Source organism: Chelonoidis abingdonii, chromosome 4, assembly GCF_003597395.2.
Source record: "Chelonoidis abingdonii isolate Lonesome George chromosome 4, CheloAbing_2.0, whole genome shotgun sequence".
Lineage (NCBI taxonomy): Eukaryota > Metazoa > Chordata > Testudines > Testudinidae > Chelonoidis > Chelonoidis abingdonii.
This window is the reverse complement of record NC_133772.1, coordinates 44,062,890-44,087,287: the sequence shown is the minus strand read 5'-3', so window position 1 is coordinate 44,087,287 and position 24,398 is coordinate 44,062,890. Positions and strand designations below refer to the sequence as shown.

Below are 24,398 nucleotides of genomic sequence, written 5' to 3'. Positions count from 1 at the left end.
ATAGGCTTCAGATATCAGTTGCTTGGACCATCTTGAAGAAAGTCTTGGTTCTGATTCCCTATGTATGGCTGGTGGGAAGAAATGCTCTGCATTGAGGGGTTTGTGCCTTAAAGCAGAAGGATACAGTACTTAGTTTCCTGAACATAAAGGTTTTACAATTACCTGTACTGCAGCCTGAAACACTCTCCCTAAAGAGGGGTGAGTTTCTTTTTTTTTTTTTTTTTTTCCAGGTGGAGTTAAAGCATAACTTAAATATGGATTCAGGTAGCTAACTTTAGGACACCATGTCTGAAAAATCTGGATGACATGCCTTTACTTCCATTCTACAGTGTGCGAGATGATAGATGCACCCGCGGAAGTGGGGGTGACTGAAATGCAGTTGCTGGAACTTCTGTAACTATTAGTGTTCAATGCCGTATTGCTCAGAGGCCTAAATGGGGATCTGAGCTTCATTGTGCTAGGCACTGTTAAAACAACCTGAGCTAGTCAGTGCCTCCCCTTTACTACTAAAGAGAGAGAGCTGCATCCTGATTGAGTTCATTGACTTCAATGGAACTATGCTGATTTACATCAGCTGAGGAGGGGGTCCTATCTCTTGTAATAGTGTCGAGCCCAGAAGATGTCTGCAAACCTATCAATGGTGTGGAATATCCTCATGTACTAAGGCTTTGTAAACTGCTTCAATAGCAAAAGTTATTGTATATGCTGCTGAAATGCAAAGTGCTGGCTTAAAGCTACTTTTATTTTCAGTCTGGGGTGATGGAGGTAAAAGTCCTGATACATAATCTATATATAAACATTGCACATTTTAGATTTTGTGGATAAAGTAGATTTACATGTAGCCTGGATTACTGAGCTTTCTCCTCATTCTGAGGTACTCTATTCTTAAAAATATACAAAAACAGAGAGATATTGACAACCATTTGCAAATAACCAAAGGCTGAGACTCCAAACATCTTGTACAAAATTCCACCTAGTGTTGGGCCCACTGTCCGTGTCAGGGGAGGAACAGATGCACATATCCCAAGCATGGCACCTGCAGAAGAGGGGAGAGGAAAAGGTGCATACATAAGTGACAGATTAATTCTAATTACAAAGGTTCAATGATAATTTGTTCAATAGACATAGCTTACATGGACCCTGTGTGTCCAGAAGTGTGTAACTTCCACTGTGAACCATCTCAACTCTCCCCTGCAGTGTTCACCCAACAGGAATACTGTAGTCAAAGGCAATCAGATTCTGCATTGGTCAAAAAATAATTCAGTGCCCAATACGGGGAGCTAGGCTCTGATTCTGGAAGTAGTGCTCTTAGTTAAGCTTGCAACTGGGAAAATTTATTTAATTAAGGGTGTGGTAATTTAATACTCTGTCTCTTGCAAACCTTGGAAGATCAGACTTTTCTAATACAATGATTAGATGAGGCAGCTATTAGTGCATCTCCACCTTACTAAAACAACCCATCACAGTTTGTCCTTAAGCTCAAGATAACAGACTGTTAAGGCTTTGCAGTTTAGCAACTTGGCTCTGAAAGGCTGGGCTCTAACTAGTCTTTTTCAACAGAACAGATGATGCCCTAGAAAAACCTCACAAATAAAGATTGCTTCAATATGAATGAACACATGCTGGATACCATTATCCAGCTCCATCAGATTCTTGTGCCATGCTGGGAGCTTAAAGGGAGCAGGAGCCACAGACCATGAGAAAGCACTTATTACTTGGCAAAGTAAGGCCACTTGCATGCAGATGAATGGACATGGAATATTATAGAACGTGTGGTATGGTGCAGGCACATTATTCTGCTATTCATATAGGAAAATCAGTATAGCACCAAAATGAAAAGTCTTAGAATAGGACAGCAGAGAAGGAGAAGGGAGATAAGCTTAGACTTTGGTCACAAAGTGGAGGGTCTGGGGGTCCATTTTAGATATTGATATGATTGTTTCACTGCTTGCACAGGTGAGAGAGAACTCTGGATGTAGGCATTTTGACTTTACATAAAGATCCTGCTGCCAGGTATGGCACCATGCATGGAGGTCTGCCTAGCTAAATGGGAGCACAAATGCACTACTTGATTCTACTAGTTATAAAATGATGGAGGACCATGTAACTGGAACAGAACTGAGTCAAAAAATCTTTAGGGGAGTGTGAATTAGAGGAAATCTGACCAGTCCTCAGTCTAATGCAGATCCAAGCCTGCTGTACTTCTATTCAGAAGGCTAGTTTGAGAAGGGAGCCAGTAGGAGGGGGAGTAATGTGTGTGTGTGTGTCTTGGAAAAATCTTTCTGCCAGATCTTCTGGGTACTGCTCCCAATCAATGAGCTGGGTGGATCCCCAAAACTGATCTCTCCCCAGTGGGAGCAATCACGCAGCCACCAAACTTTCTGGGCAGGTTCTACAATTTCCCCCCCCCTCCAGGCATTTGAACTAAACTAATTACTATATACAGCAGCCAAACTGGCTCCCAACAGTTGAGCTGGCACTTTGTAGTGTGTGGGTGGGTTGTGTGTGTTTGTTTAATCAGATATCCATCCTCTAAACAGGCCCAGGCTCCAGCTCTGCACCTCTGAAAGGTTTATTTTGCTAAAAAATAATTTCTGTTTCCTAAAGAACCAGCTAGATCCTGCAGTATGAACCACCTCTGATTTTTAGGCAGTCTGAAATCTGAATTTTGCAGCATGGGATTATAGGGTTAGTCTACACTGGCAATGCTAAAGTGCTGCCACAGCAGCACTTCAATGTGCCTTAATCATATCATATCAGGATTGGAAGGAACCTCAGGAGGTCATCTAGTCCAACCCCCTGCTCAAAGCAGGACCAATCCCAAGGCAGATTTTTGCCCCAGATCCCTAAATGGGCCCCTCAAGGATTGAGCTCACAGCTCTGGGTTTAGCAGGCCAATACTCAAACCACTGAGCTATCCCTCCCCAGCTCCCAGTACTGGGGTACTGTTTACACTGGTGCTTTACAGCACTGCAACTTGCTGTGCTCAGGGGGGTGTTTTTTCACACCCCTGAGTGAGAAAGTTGCAGCACTGTTAATTGCCAGTGTAGACAAGTCTATTTGGGAAGGGCAGGGACGCTTTAATGTTTAATGACAGTAGAAAAGAAAATCCACAGTGGACAATCAGCTTCCACTAACTTCTATCCAGTCTTCCAGCTCTTTGATAAGAGGGGCACTCTAATCTGGAGCTAATCCCCTCTTTATGATAAAGGCCTGACCCAGCGCTTATTAAGATCAATGGAAAGACTACAACTAACTTTGGACAATACTGGATAGCGACCTTAATGAAAAGATCTTCAGAAGATTCCTTCAGCAAGGTTCAAGACAGACACAGTTCCCAAGGGAGTTCCTCAAGGTGAACTGGCAAATAGAACAATCTTGTGAATGTGAGTGTTCTTTAAATTGACTAAAAATCTTCAAGGCTAATGCCACTTCCTGTGCTTTTGATGTGAAAAGCTTTAATGCCACAATATCACATCAAGCTTAACAGCTATTAAAAGGCAGAGATTTATTAACAAATGCAACTAGAAATGACTAATTTGTAGTGTAAATTTTACATTTGTACAGTGGGGACAATAGTTTTATCTGGAATGTGAGTGGAATGGCTACTGTATGGTGCCACCCATGACCAGAAAAGAATGGCAGCCATTTTATTAGCATTGTTTCTCTGGGAGGCACCCATACTACATTAGACAGGTACTCCAAAGAAGCAGCTTACACACTGAAATTGTTCTGCTGGGTCAGGGACTCTTGATTTCACTGTTGCCTCTGCCTTGATGTAAAGTTCTAAAAACAAAAACCTACTTGAGAAAGTGAATGACTCTCAGCACTTGTATCAGGCTGTACAAGTTTTACCCTGAGCTTCTCATGCTTTTGCTAAAGAACTGGAATCCTGACCTGCAGAGGCACCTCCTGCCAATCTAGTTTTTAGTCCAAACACAACTTTGCCAATGCACCTCAGTCCTGACCTGCTACAATCCCCTGCCATTGTAGTCCTGGGCCCATGCACAGCTCTCCAAATGCACACAATATTTTCTTGCAACACTCCCCAATGTGCTAGTTCTGGGCTCTGTACAACCTTTGCAAGTGCACCTTTGTCCTAAATTGCAGTACCACCCTCTCCACTGTCCTTCAGCAGAGACTGCCAATCTTGCTGAATTGGGGGTGGGGGCGACTTAGTAACATATGCAAACAAACAAGGACTACAAGAGGCCACTAAACTCATGCTCACTTGTGACCAAAGTTAGCCTCTGGGCTTTGAAAGAGGAGCATGCTCCATTTTTCCTCACAAAAGCCTTTTGAGAGCAGTCTGGATGATTTCCACATTTGCTCTATATTTAAATGCCATTTACTGCCCCTCCTCCACTGCCCTCCCTCAAACATTTCTTGAAGACTTAAAACTCCCGATTTTCATTCGTACAGAATCGAGTCCTGGAAAGATCTGTCCTTAGCTCAGTGTGAACTAAATATGTTTTAGCAAACAAATTAAATTCTAACCGAGATTCAGTGGCTCTAGGTGCTCACAATGTACGTGAGGTAGATTTCAGCCTTAAATTAATCAGGCTAACCATGGGACATTGTCATCCATAAAAATCCCAAAGTGCTTTACAACCTTTGACAGACTGTACAAACTTTGAGTTAAATTTCAACTGGGCTCTGTCAGGGCCGCCCAGAGGATTCAGGGGGCCCCCGCTTCAGCGGCACTTCGGTGGCGGGGGGTCCTTCTGCTCCAGGACCCGCTGCCGAAGTGCCCCGAAGACCCAGCACTTCAGCAGCAGGTCCTGGAGCAGAAGGACCCCTTGCCACCGAATTGCTGCTGAAGACCCTGAACAGAAGCTCCGGGGGCTCAGGCCCCACGAGAGTTTTCCAGAGCCCCCAGAGCGAGTGAAGGACCCCGCTCCAGGGACCACTAAAAACTCATGTGGTGGTCCCTGTGGAGCCTGGGACAAATTGCCCCACTTCCCCCCACCCCCACCCCCCCGGGCAGCCCTGAGCTCTGTAGAAACACTTGCCCATAAAGCTTCAGATGGAATAGGGAATGCAGGATAGAATCTGACCGGTTCAGTTATGGATCTCCCAAAAGAGGACAACTCCACAGATATTTTTGGAGTGGAGCCATGGGGGCAGGGCTTAAGAGAGAAGCAGCATCACTTACAGATAGGTACTAGCTCATCTTAATATGCCTCATTCCACACAAAAGGATGCTCTATTTCTAGCAAGAATAATTTGGACAGAGATGGTGGGAGCCAAGCAAGGCTAACCAGAACATTGCTGTGGCAGCACAAATGTGTGCATACATTTTCTGGCCATATCTGAAGGAAATAAATATACATGCCCACCATTGAACCACAGCATCTTCTATGGCAAAATGCAACAACTCTTTTAACAGTGCATGGAAACATCACAAAATAGTTTAAGCACAGTTATTACAACCAGCTGCAACGAAAGCTGAAGCTGCTGCTCTGAGGGATGTATGGATTATGGTAGCTGGCTCTCTGGGTGACCATCAGCAATTTCGCTGTCTCTTCACATAGAACAGTGAGGCTGTCAGGCAGAAGTCTTTGTTTTGTCCATGGTAGATAGGACAATAAGCTTGCTTGGCAAAACCCAGGGGTCTGCTGGGCTTAGCAGCTTCTCAGTTGCCCGCTACCATATTGGAAAGGAAGGTTTAGAGTGTCATGCTGATATTGGTACAACATGTATGGCACTGCATCCTGGGAGAACTCTTTCACTGAAGGAAGGCATGGACATTCAGATGATGAAGACTTTTTCAGGACTTTGACCCTTCCTCTCCAATAGGCTGGTGGCCAGACACTCCCTTTATTATAATACACAGAAATCATGACTCCTTTTAAGTTTCATGTCTATGGTGACACTCTGCCCGAACAGGGCCCCTCATTTGCAAGAATATGCTACCGTGTTTCAATACTGAGCATTTATGGTTTATTGTGTTGTCCCATAGCCTGGTTTTGCATGAAAAGAAGCACTTGAGTAATAGGAAAGCTATGTGGACCTTTCCTTGTTGGATCCAGCCATATGCTGGGTATTTGCAAGTGGAAGTGCAGGCAGCAAGAACCTGAATGAATACAAGGAACGTACAGTCATAAATGGAGTGTTTGGTCAATACTGTATAAGCCAGTCCTCTGTTCATTCTGTACCTGCTCATTCTGGTTTCCGACATAAATTACATGCAATTGTTTGAACAGGATTTCTCAGGGAATGGCATGTTTCTCAGAAATGTGCCTAACTGTAAAATGAAAACTGCACAACCACACTACAGCAGTGTGGCAAGGGCACTATGAAATGTGACAACCTTAAAATATGACTCAGCTCATTAGCTGTCCTATATTGTAGCGCTTCCTTTTATCCTAGCCCCTTTAAGCGCCAAATCTATTCATCTCAATTTTATGATCCTAAATCAGAGGTCCCCAAACTGGGGGGTGCGCCCACCTAGAGGCGGCACAGAGGAATGTTCAGGGGGCTCCACTCCTGGTCCCACCCACAGCTGTGACCCGAGCCTCAGCTCCCTCATTCCTGTCCACATCCCCCCCTCCCAGAGCCATGACCCTGCTCCAGGGGTGGAGGGCGCAAACATGGGTAAGGGGGGAAATGAGGTAAAAAGTTTTGGGACCACTGTCCTAAGTGCAGAGGGCTGACACAAGGCCTTGTGATTCACCTAAGCCTTAAGCATAAGTAAAGGTTTGCACAGTAAATCTAAGTAAAGGCTGCAGGTTTCTGCCTCTTCCTATGCTGTCAACTGATGCTGGTCGCTGGCTCACTGCAGGCCTCCTTGTAAGTCTAGGCCTGCTTCTTCTGACCAGCGTTCATTGGTTGGCAGAGATGCAGGACTAATACAGGTTACGCTTTGTTCTTAGTCAAATTACGCCTGATGGGATGTGCTGGGAACTCGGCATTCTTCCCACAGCGCTCTAAGTCGTGGTTGGGAGCACAGCATCAGCACAGCAGCGTTTATGCACATGCCAGCTCACAGCTTGAAACCTCAGGCTTTAAAAGTCACAAGGCCCAGACTCTGAGCTGGAAGATCGTCTAATTAAAAAAAAAAATCTAGTCTTTTCACAAGTCTTACCAGTGTCAGAAGGAGGGACGGACTTGGTGAGAATGCTGTCTGTAATGATCCCCATAGTGCAGAGTGCAAATACCATGGGGAGGGCAATGATGCAATAATGGAACACGCTGGTCATCAGCGCCTACATGACAGAACAAAATATAGCACGTCTATTAGAAAATCAGCTCCTGGGCAGCACAAAGGATAACGTCACACTGATGAGATACAATCCTGCCTGGTTTTTCATAAATACATAGTGCACTAAACTCCTGGTTGGTGTACAGTGATGAAGCTCTGATGAAGCAAAACAGATTTGCACCAATAGAAGATCCAGCCCATTCAAATCACTTCTGTTAAATTTGTGTTTAATGCATTATTATAAACATTCAGTATATGTAAGAAACTATAACCTGTACATTAAGGTAGAACCTCATCTAGTTTTGCTTTGCTAATTCACAAAGCGTGACAATTCCCACAATCCCCCCCTCCTTCCCCCAGGCTGTCTGCTCCACCTCTCAGGAAAAATTTAATAGCAGGGGCCTGTAGTGCAGTCTCATTAAGTCTTCATTACTTATACAAAACAGGCTACAGCACCCATTATAATGCATCATCATAAATAATTAAAACTAAGCTTTGCTTGTCAAAATAAATGAACACAGTACATTATGTAATACTGTACCCTTGGGATCGCTAATCCTGTTTGTCAGTATACTTGCTAATGAAGTCACTGAATTTAGTAATCTGGAGCAGGTCTCCCAGTCATAAGGACACGTTAATGAACATAATTAGTGAATGTAACAATTTTCTTATTGCACATGTTCTGAGCACAGACGTCATTTCAGCAGTTTATTAGTTAAACAAAAGTACAAGAATAAACTTCTTATGCAGTAGGGCTAAACCAGCTCTGAATTCATTCACAATCCCTACTGGTCAAATGAATGGATTTCTTTGGAGTACAGAAAGGAAATTAATGCCCCTCCTCCCTCGCTCTGTAGTGGAAATCTCTTATCCTATTTTTACTTTTGAGGTGTGTTTCTTTTACTGTCATCTGGAGATCATTTATATCCTTTGTTAAGCTGGAAGTTTTACTCATTGGCTCATCCTGCATGGATTTTCCTTTCATAAAATCCAGTCAGCGTCTCTTGGTTACAGAGGGAAAACAAGCCCAGAAACATACCTAACTCATGACCTGCTCATTCTGAAGTTTAAATCATTTTCTTGACTGGATTAAGAAGTATGTATATATTAAACCCCTTTCTGGAGACAAAGGTAGATAGGTGCCTTGATTTCCGTGGGACCTTTGCCTAAGTTTTGGGTCAGGACTACAGGATATAGCCTTGGTACACAAAATATTCAGACCAGTGGATGGATGATAAGAGCTCCTTTGCTAGAGCAAATGTTTCCAGAGCTCATGCAGGGATCTCAGGAGAGAACGCAGCTTTAACACTCCCCTGACCTCTGGGAATTGTCTGCCATCTGGGCAGTGTGGAGGCAGCAGAACCATGGCTCCCTGAATTAGACGGGCCCTTCAATAACAAACAACAAAAGTGGGGAATGACTGTTAAAAGCAGAGGGAGTGCTGGGGAGAGTGCTTCCCCCTGCTGAGGCCCTGTAGGAATCACACTTGGAAGGCCCCAGTATGAACATGACTGCCAAACCCAGAATTTATTTTTCAGATAGGGAGGGTTGTCCCTGGGGTCCCAGGAGGGAGGCTCAAAGGCAGATGGATGGGAAACAGGAGAGAAGGGGCAGGGCAAGTCAAAAACATGCACCCCTAGAGGAAAACATCCCTCGTGTAACTGCCAAACCTTTCTGCAGCCCCACCCAGACCCTGTTAATTCATAAGCCTTCCCACACCTGCAAATGAGAAACATCATCTCCTCTGACCACTGATTGCCCATCCCGGCTGTTCAAAATCCCCACATCTCCCAGCTGACCCACCCCTGCCCCATCTTCAGCCCCCAGGGAATAGGCACCCATCATCTAGATGCCTTTCAAGCTGCAAAATTATCCTCTGAGGCCACAGAAAGTCCCACCGATCACCTCCTGTGTTAGATGCCAAAACCCTTCCAGGAGGGTGTTTAGGTTTCTTTTTCAAACAGCTGCTCTCTCTACTTGCTTCCACTCTTGAGGAAAAGGCTTTGTTTTGCAGATGTGGCATCCATTGGCAGGCCAACAATAGCAAGTATATAGTAGGAGGAAAAAATTAAGTTGATCTATCTTTAATGCTCATGCTTGGAAGGGAGGGCGGAGGAATTAAAGTCAAACATTTTATGACCCCAGATCTGTAATCTGAGTACTGAAGTCAGCCAGGGCCCTCCTGACACTGCAACAAGCTGCCTCAACAAGGCTCATCCCTGTTGGGACCTCCATTATGAAAAGCCACCCCACACACAGATGTTTTCTTGGCAACCCTTTGAACAGAGGACTTTTTAATAAGCTCTCCTGGGTGGAAAGGACTGCAACTGTATTTTCCTATGAATAGTTGTCTTAGGAAGTCATTCCCGACCCTTGTCTCTCAGGCCCATGCCATCAGGATGTCCCCAAGCCCCTGGGCATGTCCTAACTGCCAGCTCTGAAGTGAATTCACAGCAGAGTTCCTTCACAAAGTTAGTAAGAACTTCTTTGGGCTGGATTTCTTGCCCTGCTATAACACTGTGATCTATGCAGAGAAAACTTAAATTATGCTCTTTAAATTACTCTCTTTTTATCCTTCCTCATTATTATTAATAAAAACATGCCCAGTAAGCTCATGTATCCTACTCCTACTGCTTTGGATGGGTTTCAAGTCTTTTCAATGACACCTCATCTAACAAATTCACAAAACAAAGAGTCTGAATGAGAGATGCCGTCTTGCTTGGCTCATGATGTTCTCATTACTGCCTTCGCTCATTTCTCAATCTTCTGAGGTAATTAAAGTCTGGAGCGTTGACAGGAATACTAAAATGTTTCAGTGAACCTGCTCCATCGCTCCTGAGACAGCAAGGTTAAGGAGGGTAATTGGGCTCCACTCAGGTTCTGCATCTCAGGTGGTGCCATTGAAGTTCATCCATTAGGCTTGTTTCAGGTCAGCTGTGTGTGTGTGTGATGATGATGAATGGCATGCTGGACTCATGGTATCACAGTATGCAATCCCATGTAGGACCCATATTGTGCTCATGATTTTGATTCCTCAGTTCTCTGGCTGGTAGGGTTTAGGAAGCATTGCTAAGACAAGCCATTCTATCTGGGTTGAGCAGGGAGAAGGTGATTTGCGCCCCTTTGGTATGACCAAATTTGGTGCTTATGCAGCCTGTGTGTGGAAGCACAGGTCAGCGCAAGCAATCAGGTGATTTAGCACAAAGTCACCCAATGAAACAATGGTTTACTTTCTCAGATTAAAACTCCAGACCTTACTGGCTCCTAGCTTTGTGTTCTAACTTGTATAGGGACACAGTGTTGCCTAGTAGCTCGAGTATGGGTCTGGAAGTCAGGAAAACTAGGTTACTATTCCTTATTCTGGCATGGATTTGATATGTCCTCTTGGAAAAGTCACTTAACCTCTGTGTGCCCACAAACAAAGTTATAGTGTAACATGTATGTGAATAAGACCTGTCATTTTTGCCACTGTAACACAGCCATTTCATTGCAACATACAGAATAATCAAATGCTAGTTAGAGGGTTCAAGACCAAACTATTCAGTGAATTTCTAAAAGCAGACAGCTGAATCTATTGTCATCTTTCTCTGTCATCCCCATCCAAGACTTCATGCACCCTGGAGTCTTGGCAGTTCAAGACCAAGGTACACAAAAATTGTTCTCTGCTTCATTCCAAAAAGGCACTAAACTCAATTGTTAAAAACAGCCAACCAAAACGACCAACCCCTAATATCACCAGCAAACTTTTGTCACGGTGTGGGTTTTTTCCCTGTAACTTTCAGAGAAGTTCAGGAAACATAACCAAGCAAAAACTGAGGTTTTCAAAAGCATCAAGTTACTCAGGCCTGTTCTAAACATGGTTTTGTACTGGTATGACACTTTGGGTTAGGTGTGTGAGGAGTGTATTGTGAGGTTTTGTTATTATTGTTTTTGTTTACCAAACAACCCTAGCGTGGTCACAGTAGGGCTTATCTAGATTACAGTGCCTTGGTTGGTATACCTATGCTGGAATAGTCTCCTAGTGTAGACACAGCATAAGCCAACAGTAGTTCTGCCACCACAGTAATGTTCCTGAATGGCATTAGCTAAACTGACAGAAGCACTCTTCAGCACACTTGTTTTTACACTAGGCATTTTGCTATGGAACAGCAGGGATGGGTGTGTGCGTGAGTGCGTGTGGTGCCAGTAAACTCTGTTGGGTAGATGAGGCCTTCCAGTAGTATGAAGTTTTCTTATACTAATACAACTTATTCCCTTTCCCATATAGAAGGCACCTTTATACCACTCTAACTGCATCCACTAAGGGGTTGTACTGATTTAAGGGCACCAGTATAGGTAGAGAGTATAACTTGTGTGTAGACAAGCCCTTTAGGAACACAAGTTTCACTGAAAGTCAATGAACTTTTTGACCTAAGTCACTAAGGGCTTGTCTATGATACATTAAAGCAGTACAACCTCTCTAATGTGGGCATGGTTATATTGGTAAAAAAGTGCTTTATGTCAGAATAGCCATGCATGTATGGGAAGGGGGATAACTATGCTGATAAGTCATACTAAACATACTAATATAACTGCGTCCACACAAGAGCTGTCACCTGTATAGCTATATTGATTTTAAAAAACCCACCACACACACATACACCCCTCACCAATATATTTACACCCACATAACTTTTAAATGTAGGCCAGGCCTAAGGTTCTTTTAAAAATCCCACCCATTGTCTTACCATAGCAAGGCCCACTCCACTGAAGGCTAAGACACTCAACATGATCAGGGTCCTCTCTGTAAAGTGACTAGTTAGTCTTCCAATTATCAGACCCTGGACAACCTAGAAAAAGAGCAAACAAACATATATGTTAAGTACTATATGAAATATCTTATAGGGCAAGCTATAGGGGTGGAGCTGTTGCTAGAGTTTCAAGCAAGGGTCTGGGAGTCAGGACTTCTGTACTGTATTCCCAGCCATCACTGATGTGTTGAGTGACCTCAGGTGAGCTACTGACTGCCTATGCCTCAGTTTTCCCATCTGTAAAATGGGAATAAGGTTACATCACTATCTCAGTGGGTGGTTGCAAGACACATTTCATTGGTGTATGAAAAGCACTTGGACCTGAAAGGCACTTGGGATTTAAAGTGTTGTATTATGAAATGCATTCTAGATGAAATTTACCCTGTGCAGAGGACCAGCACAAAACCTATGTGTCATTTAAGAGCTCTATGTAAGGTTTAAATGGATTTAAATGTTTTGTATTCCAATGATAAAGCTACACAAATTTGCCAGAAAGATATATGATACCCTCTAGGGTGTGGATTTTCCCATTAAACTGTATTCTTACTAGAACTGGTCAAAACTTTAAAATGATTTTTATGTAAAATGCCTTTTATACCAACATGAACATTTTTATGAAATATAATTCATTTTGGTTGAAATGTTTCATTTGGATAAATATTGCCATTTTTTCCCTGAAATTTTCATTTTGATGGGGGGAGGAGGAACACTCTTGCCTTTCCTTCTCTTCCTGTGTTTTTTATAAGTATAAAAAAGTATTCCTATGGGTTTTAAAACTGGAAAAAAGTGAGAGAGTAGGTTATTCTCCACCCTGAGTGGGAGGAAAAAAATTTAAACAATTTTTTTCATAAAAAATTAAAACCCTCATGAAAAATTTCCAACACAATGAAAAACTGTCTTTTGACTCTTTTCATAAGATATACTTACCTTTTTCCATCCAGCTCTAGTAACTATGATTTTGTTTTGCTCCCTGCCCCTGACAGTGAGTAAATACTATATATATAAATTAGAAATACCAAATAGATCATCTGCCTGATACAGTGATTCTGAGAGTTCAGTACACTCCTCAAGACAGTGTAATAAACATTTTCATTTACGGACAGGCATGATAGAAACATCTGTGGAATACTGGAAAAAGTAATGAATTTTTAACAAAAAACTGAAGGGATACTAGCAGCAGTTACTCCCAGCCTTTGTCTTGTCTATAATGATGGTAAGCTCTTTGGGGTGCAGGCAGTGTCTACACTGAAGCGCTACAGCAGCGTCACTGAAGTGGTGCAGTTTTGCTGCTGTAGCCTTTTAAGTGTAGACACACCCATAGTAAAATGCCTAAGACTGTGAGGCCTTGATCTTGGCTAAGACCACAAAGCACTACTAGAAGGTAAAGACTGCAACATTCAATAACTATATTAAAAAGAATGTTGAGGTTGCCAAGTCAAGCACTCTAAAGTGAGGAAATACTAGAACTAAGGTTGCCTATGTAACCTTAATTCAGCCCCCTTTGTGTGTATGCATTATGATACAAGCTTTAATTACATGATCACATGCTATTTTTTTGATAGGGCACCTGTTTCACTGAATGCACACAAGGACCCTTTGCTGCGGATTAATCAGGATTGGGTCGTGAAAGAGACTGTTGGACCCCTGATTCATTTGTTCAGAAGTGAAGAAGACCAGGGCTAGCATGAAGGGAAAGGATAATCTCATGGTGAAGACAGCTGAATGCCTCCTTAGAGAATTTGGTTCTGTCTGCTTCTATCTCTGTGATGCTGGGCAAGTCACTTAAACCAAACTTTTCACAAGTAGCCACACATGTTCCTCAATTTCTGGGTGCCCAACATGAGACACCTGGGGCTGGATTTGCAAAATTGCTGAGCACTCACAGCTACAATCGAAGCTGAGCTCTGAACATATAAAATCCTATAAAAATGCTAAATACTCTGAAAATTAAGGCTCTTGGGCCAAGCCCCACAAAGGTATTTATGGAAGTTAGGAGCCTAAATAGCTTTCTGGCTCAGAGCCATGGTGCATGAAAACTAGTGAACATTTTGGCCTTAATTTCTCTATACTTCAGATCCCCACCTATAAAGAGGTGATAATAACAGCATCTATTCTCACAAGGGTGTTGAGAAGATAAATTCATTGATGTTTGTGAAGCACTCAGAGGCTATGGCAAGAACACCACAGGTATGACCACAAGGATATTAATTATTGTGTATTCAGTGCTGGGTTTGTTAATGTGCAGTAAATGAAGACTGGGGTCACCTACTGAATGTGAAAGATAGAAAAAAATATTGAATAACTGGCCTTCACTGAATGAGGCAGGGATCCTGTGGACAAATAGTATGTGATCATAAAATTAATAACCTGGCACATTTTGGATGCAACTAGGTAAACTAAAGTGTGTCATGTGAGGTCTCAAATAAAAGCCAGTGTCACACTGGTCATCAATATTATTGCAAAATGTATGTATAGATATTGTGTAAGGATTTATGTATAGAAACAGAAAATTACATTTTTAAAGTCATTGTCTAGGGCAGGGGTTGGCAACCTTTCAGAAGTGCTGTGCTGAGTTTTCATTTATTCACTCTAATTTAAGGTTTTGTGTGCCAGTCATACATGTTAATGTTTTTAGGTCTCTTTCTATAAGTCAATAAATATAACTAAACTATTGTTGTATGTAAAGTAAATAAGGTATTTAAAATGTTTAAGAAACTTCATTTAAAATTAAATTAAAATGCAGAGCCCCTGGACCAGTGACAGGACCCGGGCAGTGTGAGTGTCACTGAAAATCAGCTCGCGTGCCGCCTTCGGCACACGTGCCATAGGTTGCCTACCCCTGGTCTAGGGACTGGTCACCAGCAAGGGTGTAAAAATACGTTTTCTGTCAGACAAGAAATGTTAATCTATCCAGCTGTTTACATGTATATTAAGTATTGTATGGTTCACAGCGACTCTTCTTTCACAAGGCTAAATTAGGTGATAATACAGATTGTAAAAACTTCAGAGAGAGAATAGTAACAGGAAGAACCAAACAATGTGGGGGGCATGGGTGACCCGTGAACCACCGGCTTGGGGACGCTAGCCCCCAGCCCCACCCTTCCACCTGAGCCCCCGCCCCTTCCATACCCCTGCACCAGACCCCAGAGCCCCCCCTCCCACTGCAGCTACCAGCCTCCACCCCATGCTAGTGCCCCCAGCTCTGGAGCAGCAGGAGGGCGGGTGGTGCAGCCCCAGCCCAAGTCGGGGCTACTACACAGAGGGAGCTGCAGAGCGGGAAGCAAGAGTGGGCCTGGGCACGGAGCACGGGCAGGGACAAACCTGGCTGTTTGGGGAGGCACAGCCTCCCCAACTAGGATACCTTCTGCCCATGGCCGGGGGGAGAGGAAGGGAGACCCCCTATCTTGAGGTGCACATCAAAGGTTTGCTCTAGTGTATTTGGGGAACAAAGACGACACCCTGCATCCTTCACTGAAGAAGTAAATTGCATCTACTTCATGGAAGAGGGGTCTCATGTAGGCCTGGTTGAAAACCTTGGAGAGAGCTTTGGATAAGATAAGCTTCTTTGGACAGGAGGGCAACTTGTTAGTAAATTTTAGTCTTTAGGAAGCATGTATATAACCATGTGTTTCCAATCTTCTTACTCACTCTTACTTGAATCTCTGTTCATTGATAATGACCTTATTCTTGCTTTCAATAGAAACATACCTAAGTGCTGTGGTATTAAGTAAAGTGATGATCCTGAGTACAATCTTACAAGCTGGCGTGTGCCGTTTTCCTGGGATCAGCAGGCCTGGTAATTATGAGAGCGTTCAGTGAGTAAGGGGGTGGGCACTACAGGGAATGCTTCCAAGGACTCAGGGGTTGCTGTGTGCCTATTGCTAATGTGTACAGATAGAGGGAGGCCTGGAAGGCAGTGCTTGTGTTATCTGAGGCTGGTGGTTTCAGGGAGCTGATCCACAGCAGCCACAGACAGGACTTCCTCACGCTATGGGCAAGTGATGGTGACGTGCTTCACAACCTGGGCTACCCTTGGGGAGCGTCACAGCATTACCTGGCACCCTCAAGCCCAAGGTAGAGAATCAAAAAACTGAAAAGAAGAGAAACCAACAATGGGGGGGAGGGGGACAGGGGTGGAGGGAGAGATAAAAAAGCACATCCATGATCATACTCTCAGTTCAGGTAAATCAACGCCTTCACAACTACTTGAATGTACACCAGCTAAGGACCTAGGGTGCTCAAACTCTCTCCCTCTTTCTCTCTAATATATGAAATTTTCTCACTAAAAGTTGTCTGGGGCTACTGTGGTCTCTGTCCTTTGGAGCAGCCAGGAACAGGATTAAGTAAGAGGGAGCGAGCAGAAATACTTAGCATACCCTGGCCCTCTCAGCAATGGGAGGATGGCAAAAAAGGTGAAATAGCCACGTCCATTCTAGTTACCAGAGGCTGATGAGAATGTTGCATTGGAGCTGCAGCAAGCCACAGAATAAATACTGTGTGACACCCTAATATTGGCCTGCAAGGTTATGTCAATGTATGGGGTGATTGTCAGAATAGCTGGGTGGGCCATCTGAGGTGGGAGCAGTGTGTCAGAACTACCAGGCAGCTGGGAATTCTCCCAACAAGGCAGCACCACTGAGCAGACTAACGATGCAGCTTTGATTAGGAACCTTCTTTGGGATCATCTGGTTAGGCCCTTGCTTGTGGGCTGTGGTTGATTGGCATGGGACTATCATAGGACTTGCAGGGAATGACGTCAATGCTCACCAGCTCAGGCATAGGGATGACTTACTAGTGAGGCTGAGCGAGGCCAACTGCAAATCATGTTGTGCAATGGCAGGAGGTGGTTAGTGGGGTGATCATAGTGCTACAAGCAATTTGTGGTTCCATTCAATGGAGGGAGGAGAAGTGGCTGAGTAACGCTTCTCTAGGCTTACCTTTTTAAAAGTGTGCAGTCATTAGCCTTTTTGAAACATTCCAGACTAACTAATCAAATCTCAAGGAGAGGAATGCCATGAAGGCCTGTTACTGCTGAAGTGGACCTGCACCTTTGCTGAGTCATAGCTGCTCACCCAACAGGTATTGTAATGAGATCTGGAGTGGAGATGAGCCCCTCCCAAGGCTCAGTTTGATCTCTGTGTGACTGACTCACCCACAGTGAGTTTCTAATACCGTATTAGAAATCTGAGCTACTTATCTTTTCACATTGATCATGCAAGTCTGAATTTTCTCAGACCTGAACTGAGAGTGTGTCTTTATTTAATTGGGTTATACCATACAAATCCAGCCCATTCCCTGCCTCATTTTGTCTCTTCCTCATCTCTCTACTGCTGTGGTGACTGGACTAAATGCTTGACAAGGATTAAAAGGCTATCCTGTCCCAAAGTCTCCCACTACTAAATGGAACCTGGGACATCCCTCACAATGACAATATGCTATTTACCATCCTGCAGAGAGTGGGTCTATATTGCAGTCTTTGTGCAAAAAAATGTTTCACTGATTGCAGAAGGGCATTTAGTATTAAATCTAGATTTCCCAGGCCTGGATGAATGTTGGTAATACCACTTAGCACTGATAGAGTACAGGGCCGGCTCTAGCCATTTTGCCACCCCAAGTACGGTGGCACACCGCAAGAGGCGCTCTGTCGCTCGCTGGTCCCGCGGCTCCAGTGGACCTCCCACCGGCGTGTCTGCGGATGCTCCACCGGAGCCGCGGGACCAGCGGACCCTCCACAGGGACGCCTGCGGGAGGTCCACCGGAGCTGCCTTCCGCCCTCTCGGCAACTGGCAGAGCGCCCCCCGTGGCATGCTGCCCCAAGCATGCGCTTGGCGCGCTGGGGCCTGGAGCCGGCCCTGATAGAACAGATGTTAAGATGCTGCAACTTAAAAGTGCAGCACAAAAGTTAATCAATAAATTCTTAAACAATGCATAGACTGCGTGGTCTGCTACTTGCCACATAAGTCAGCCCACGATTTCCCACTACCAGGAAGTTAGTCAATTAACAGAATAACTTCACTAAAGGTACGAATTACATGAGTAGCACATGCTCCTACCATGGCCCTGCTTTTCGTATTTGTTTTATTTTTTTTTTAACTTTGTGCTGGTATTGTGAAAATGGCAGTATAAATAAAGGTGGTCTTTTTAAAATTTTTTTGCTTGCAGAAAACAGAAAAATGGCAGTAGACCTAGTCTGAGGCTTTCCACTTGAAACAGGCTTACCCCTGACGTGAAAAGTTTACCATGAAGTTTGATACTTACATGGTTTTAAAGTAAAGCTCAGACCAATTAAGCTGTAGCCCTCACCGCCTCATTTCACATTAATACCAAATGTATTCTAAGTTTAGAGCCAATGTTCAGATCCCTAAACCACCGTATTTCAGACCCATTTAAGGGGCAAATCTAACCCCATTTCAAATGTATGTCTAGTACTAAAGTGAAGATCTGTTAAGTGGCAAGCCTTAGGTCACTCAAGTTAAGTCTACACTGCAGTTAAATACTGGCGGCCGGTCTGGGTCAGCTGACTTGGGCTTGGGTTACCCTTTCACAGGGTTCCAGAGCCCAGGCTCCAGCCAGAGCCCAAACATCTATACTGCAATTACACAGTCCCATAGCTGGAGCCCTGTGAGCCCAAGTCACTTACGCAGGCCAGCCACGGGTGTTTAATTGCAGCGCAGACATACCCTAAAATACCAAATGCTAGACTCCACATTAGACTCCACTTAAGTGGAGAAAGTCACTCGATTCTCTTCAAGAGCAATCCTAGTTCAACTGGCAAGTCTTAGAACTCTCAAGCACCAGGTCACTTCATTGGCCTGGTGTTTGATGCTTAGGCATGTCTACACTGCAAAAACAACCCTGCGGCAGCGAGTCTCAGAGCTTGAGTCTACAGACTCAGGCTTGCACTACCGGCACTAGGAACAGCTGTGCAGAAGTCTGGGCTGGAGCTTGGGCTCTGAAGCCTGGGGGACAGGGTTGGGCTTCAGAGCCGAAGCTCTAGCCTGAGCTCAAATGTCCACACAGCCGTTTTTAGCAGGTAATGCAAGCCAGTGGCTGTAGACCCGAGCTCTGGGACTCACTGCTGCAGGTTTTAAAATGCAGAGTAGACTTACCCTAACTAGTCAAGGATTGCCGATAGAAACACATTTGTGCAGTAAAGTGCAAATTTTAGACTAGGAGGCAGTGTGCTCTACTGGAAAGAGCACTGGACTAGGGCCCAGGAGACCTGGGTTCTATTCCCAGCTTTGCTGTTGAGTGGCCTTGGGCAAGTCCTTTCAGTTGTTGGATTTAGAGTGGGAGTGGTGGCCTGTGATACACAGGCAGTCAGACTATGGTGGTCCCTTCTCACCTCAGATTCTATTATGTCACTTCTCTGTGCCTCAGTTTTCCCTGTAAAATGGGGATATTGATCCTGACCACCTTTGTAAAGCAATAGGAGATGGGTAGTGTTGTTAAAAGTAGCTGTTCAAGTCCCAGACTGTCAAAGCCACATACTTGGGATGACTTATGCCAACTTGACACCATTCCACTTCAATACAAAACAGATGTCACAGGCAAACCTCAGATCACTTACACTGCAAACTTCACCCATTTAACATCCTTATAGTTTTTTTTTTTCCCCCTCTGACCTTGCTTACATGCTCTTTGCTTCTCCAGTCTCCATGTGCCCATTTCCAATCCATCTCTTGGGTCAGGTTACACAGCTCATAGCAGGGGAGTGGGAAAGTATTTCCAGTCATTGGCTAGGGAATTGTTTCCACTGAAAATTCTGACTTGATCTGCCTTACAGCTGGAGGAAATCTGTCCTGATTTGCAAACTAATGCAGCCTCTCAATCTCTAAAACGATTGGGTTAGACCCTGAGCTGGTGGAAATAGGAGTAGCTCCCTTTATTTCAGTGGCCGCTACACCAATTTATATCAGCTACGAATTTGGCTTAGTAACAGCCACATGTCAGCTAGCTGGGAACTCTCTTGTGCTCTAAAGTTTAGCATTACCATTATATATTTGTTGTCCATTTCTAAGTAAATTCATGCCTGCAGTTGCCCTGTACACACAGCAGTTATCTGATTTATGTGTGCATGCAGCAGTTATTTGCACATGCAGCCTCTTTTGGGGGAGAGGGCTTGTATTTATCTACAACAGGGGTGGGCAAACTACAGCCCACAGGCCGGATCCGGCCTCTAAGAGCTTTGGATCTGGTCCATGGGATTGCCCCCCATTGCGCCGTGGGCCCCACGCTGCTCTCAGAAGCGGCTGGCACCTCGTCCCTGCAGCCCCTGGGCGGAGGGACAGAGGGCTAAATGCGTTGCCCTTGTCTCCAGGCACACCACCCCCCCGCAGCTCCCATTGGCTGGGAACAGGGTACCTGGAGGCACAGCAAGGGCAACGCATGCGGAGCCCTCCACCCTCCCTCCCGCAGGGGCCGCAGCACTTCCTGGAGCAGTGCAGGGTGAGGGACAGTGCAGGCATGCAGGGAGCCTGCCCTGGCCCCAGTACCCTGGAGCCGCTTTAAGTAAGTGGTGCCGGGCCGGAGCCCAAACCCCTCCTGCACCCCACCCCCCTGCCCTGAGCTCCCTGCTGCACCCTGCACCCCAGCTCCCTGTCCTGAGCACCTTCGTACATCCCGCACCCCTCATGCACACCAACCCCCTTCTCTGAGCCCCCTCATGCACCTCAAACCCCTCCTCTGCCCCAATCCCTTCCCCTGAGCCCCTTCCTGCACACGGTGTGCCCTCCCACACCCTGCACTCCCTCCCGCACCCCAACCCCCTGCCCTGGCCTTGCATACAATTTCCCCACCCAGATGTGGCCCTCGGCCCAAAAAGTTTGCTCACACCGATCTACACCCATAGTTTTGCAAACATAGTCACTCTGTACAAACAATTGGTGCAGTTTTAGAGGCTGGGCTGAAGCTCCTTAAAAACTCAGCCCTTATTGCACCAATAAGTCTTCAAGGGTACGTCGACGGGTAGCGATTGATTTATCGGGGATCATATATCGTGTCTCATCTAGACATGATATATCGATCTCTGAACGCTCTCCCCATTGACTCCAGAACACCAGAGTGAGTGGCGGTAGCGGAGTCGACGGGGGAGCCTTGGCCATCGATCCTGTGCTGTGAGGACGGAGATAAGTCGACATAAGATATGTTGATTTCAGCTATGGGAATACTGTAGCTGAATTTGCATATCTTACATTGACCCCCCCACGCCTTCCCCGGAGTAGACCAGGCCCAAGAAAAGCCTTGATGGTACTGAAAAAGCAGCAGTGGAACGTGAGTGTTCTTTCTGTCTTCGTGTTCTGAGCTTCTTCCTTGCATGTAGCCTCTGTTTCAAAGAGCATGCCTTGGGCTGTCTATCATGGGCTGCTGACTTTTGTCCTTTGAAGTACTGTGGAAAGAGACCTTGCAGAAATCTGGTCTGTCATCAGGGAACAAAAGAGGAAGGAAATAGTTTGCAAGTGAAATTACAAGAGCCGCCCATGGCTGTGTACACATGCCACAGGTGAAACAGCTTGATCTGTTCTTCTTGAAAAACAGATAAGCCGCTGAACCGCCAGTGGAAATATTGTTGCTGGGAGTTTCCAGATCTACTTTTAAGCAGTGAAATCTCTCTCTAAGCTCCCTGCTCCATTTGCAATTTAAGCATTTATCCACTGTACAACAGTCATTGGATGAGAGAGGGAATGATTCTTTAGCCCAGTGGTTAGGGCACCCAACTGGCAAGTGAGAGACCCAAGGTAGGTTGACACAGCAAGCAGCTGCCCAAAGCAGCGTGTCTCAGCACAGGATGACAAACTTGGGCTTGTAGTGGTACAGGAAGGGTGACCAGATGTCCTGATTTTATAGGGACAGTCCTGATTTTTGGGTCTTTTTCTTATATAGGCTCCTATTACCCTCCACCTCCATCCTGATTTTTCACATTTGCTGTCTCGTCACCCTAGCTACAGGCCAGTGCTAAAAATAGCTGAGTAGACATTCAGACTCTGCATCTTTAGCCCACCTCCCTCTCTAAACTTCAAAGCCTGAGCCTGAATGTCTGCCTAGCTTCCCTCCCCTCCAGTACAAGCCTCACAAGCTCGAGGCTGAAGCTCAGTGCTGCTCGCTGTGTAGATGTACCCCTAGAGTCCAGTCCCTCTGCTCCAGTCACTCTTCCATTATCAATCCACAGTGGAACAGTTTCAACAGGAGAGACTCAGGGAGCTCTGCATCAGACTATCCCATAGCCCAGTGGTTAGGGGGCATGGATGAATGTTCATGTCGCACGCCCCGTCAGTACCTGGGGATGCTAACGATCCAACCAACAGACCAAATTCAGTGATGAATCTTGGTCATGTGCCACCCAAGGCACGTTGTGCATGCGCTAAGAAATGCTTAGAGCAGTCCCCTAGCAGGGGAGACCCTTGTTCAGATCCTTTTTGCCCCTCTGACAGAGAGGCAAGTAATTGAATCTGGGTCTCCCACATCCCAGGTGAGTGCTCCAGCTCCTGGGCAAAAAGTATAAGGAGAGCATCACCATCACCACCTCCTGTGGCCGTTTTGTGTGGAGCAAGGCAGGCGCCCAAATGGATTCTCACAAGAAATACCTTGGGTGTGTAAGGCACCTGACTGTAGGAGAGGGGTTCCCATTCCGGGATCACTATGCAGAGATAGGCCCTACAGACTAGACTTGGGTACCAGTCTCTGGGCAGGGCTTAGGACACACCCTTCTCGTTGCCTCTTCCATGTGGCTAGCTCAGGCAGCTCCTCAGCTAGTGTGCTGTCTTTTTGTTGACGGCATTCTTAGGTGCCTATCCTCTCCCCATTTATTGCATAGGGAGCCTAGGTGCCTAACTCAGCTTTGGGGGTTACAGTGTTGGTCCGGTGGTTTTCCAGGTGCCTAAAAGTTAGGTACTATGGCTGTCTAATTGCACAAACCCAAACATCCTTCCCCATCCTGTCCCCAAGGCTAAACCCCTTCTTCAAGGCCCTGCTCCCTGCTCACTCCAGTCCCCCTCCTCCGTCGCTTGCTTTCCCCCACCTTCATCTGGGGCAGGGGGTTGGGGTGCGGGCTCTGGGCTCAGGCAGAAGGGTTTGGAGCATGGGAGGAGGTTCCAGGCTGAACCTGAGGTGGGGGGTTGGGGTGCAAGAGGGGGTACGGACTCTGGGAGGGAGTGTGTGTAGGGATGGGGTTCAGGGCTGGACAGGGATGCAGGAGGTTGGGGCACAGGAGGAGGTTCAGGGTGCAGGTTCCAGCCAGATGGCACTTACCTCGCATGGCTTCCAGAAGTAGCGGCATGTCCAGCAGGGCTCCTAGCTCAGGAGTGGTCAGGTGGCTCTGCTCCTGCCTGCAGGTACCTCTCTCGCAGCTCCCATTGGCCGCAGTTCCCTGTTCCCAGCCAATGGGAGCAGCAAAATCAGAGCTTGGGGCAGGGGCAGCATGCGGAGACCCCCTGGCCATCCCTGTGTCTAGGAGCTGCTGCCATCTTGGGACATGCTGGCTGTACCAGGAGCGGCACGGAGCCAGGACAGGTAGGGAGCCTGCCTTACTCCTGCTGCGCTGGCAGATTTTTAGCAGCCTAAAATCTCCTGGGTTAGCTTCAGTAGTCTCCAGGAAATCGAGCCCAATTCCAGGAGACTCCCGGCCAAACTGGGAGGGTTGGCAACCCTAACTATGATGCTAACTGTTGCAACACCTAAGTCCCTTTGTGGATCCCATCCAGAGCATTCACAGAAAAAGGATTTGAAAACAACAGAGTCTAAGTCAGGGATCGGCAACCTCTGGCAAGTGGCTTGCCAGGGCAAGCACCCTGGCGGGCCAGGCCAGTTTGTTTACCTGCTGCGCCGGCAGGTTCGGCCAATCGGTTCGTTGTTCCAGGCCAGTGGGGGCGGCGGGAAGCCGCGAGCAGCACGTCCCTCACCCACACCGCTTCCCACCGCCCCCATTGGCCTGGGACAGTGAACTGTGGCCAGTGGGAGCCGCGATCAGCCTAACCTGCTGATATGGCAGATAAACAAACTGGCCTGGCCTGCCAAGGTGCTTACCCTGGCGAGCTGCGTGCAGAAGTTGCCAACCCCTGGTCTAAGTGTATGTCTACCTTTCCTAAAAGCTCACTATCCCCATGGTAACCTGGGCAGGCCTAGCTTCTTCAGACAGTTTGGTGGTTGCCTGCATCTTAGCCTGGGTCCTACAAATTCTCCTTATTAACTAAACCACTATGCTCATACAGTAGACATCCCAGTAATCAGGTTAGCATAGAGTATACAGAAGTTCTTCTTCGAGTGCTTGCTCATATCCATTCCAGTAGGTGTACGCGCCGCGCGTGCACGTTCGTCGGAGAACTTTTACCCTAGCAACTCCAGCGGGCCGGCAGGTCGCCCCCTAGAGTGGCGCCGCCATGGCGGGTGATATATACCCCTGCCGGCCC

At 46.1% G+C, this 24,398-nt stretch overlaps 1 protein-coding gene across 8 annotated transcripts in view; it reads right to left on the bottom strand.

Annotated features, from left to right (window-relative positions):
- Nucleotides 1-24,398, bottom strand: part of SLC67A1 (solute carrier family 67 member 1) — a 165,841-nt gene that overhangs the window by 17,415 nt on the left and 124,028 nt on the right. For 6 of the 8 annotated variants that reach the window (XM_075065106.1, XM_075065104.1, XM_032770292.2 and 3 more), the window contains 3 exons: nucleotides 11,932-12,033; nucleotides 7,088-7,208; nucleotides 727-1,036 (listed from right to left, as the gene is read on the bottom strand). In XM_075065106.1, coding sequence (XP_074921207.1) covers nucleotides 849-1,036; nucleotides 7,088-7,208; nucleotides 11,932-12,033 — 411 coding nt within the window. In that variant the 3' untranslated portion in view covers nucleotides 727-848. Of the gene's footprint in view, nucleotides 1-726; nucleotides 1,037-5,920; nucleotides 6,077-7,087; nucleotides 7,209-11,931; nucleotides 12,034-24,398 lie in introns of those variants that run through there. The other 2 variants (XM_075065107.1, XM_075065108.1) reach the window with 2 other exon arrangements.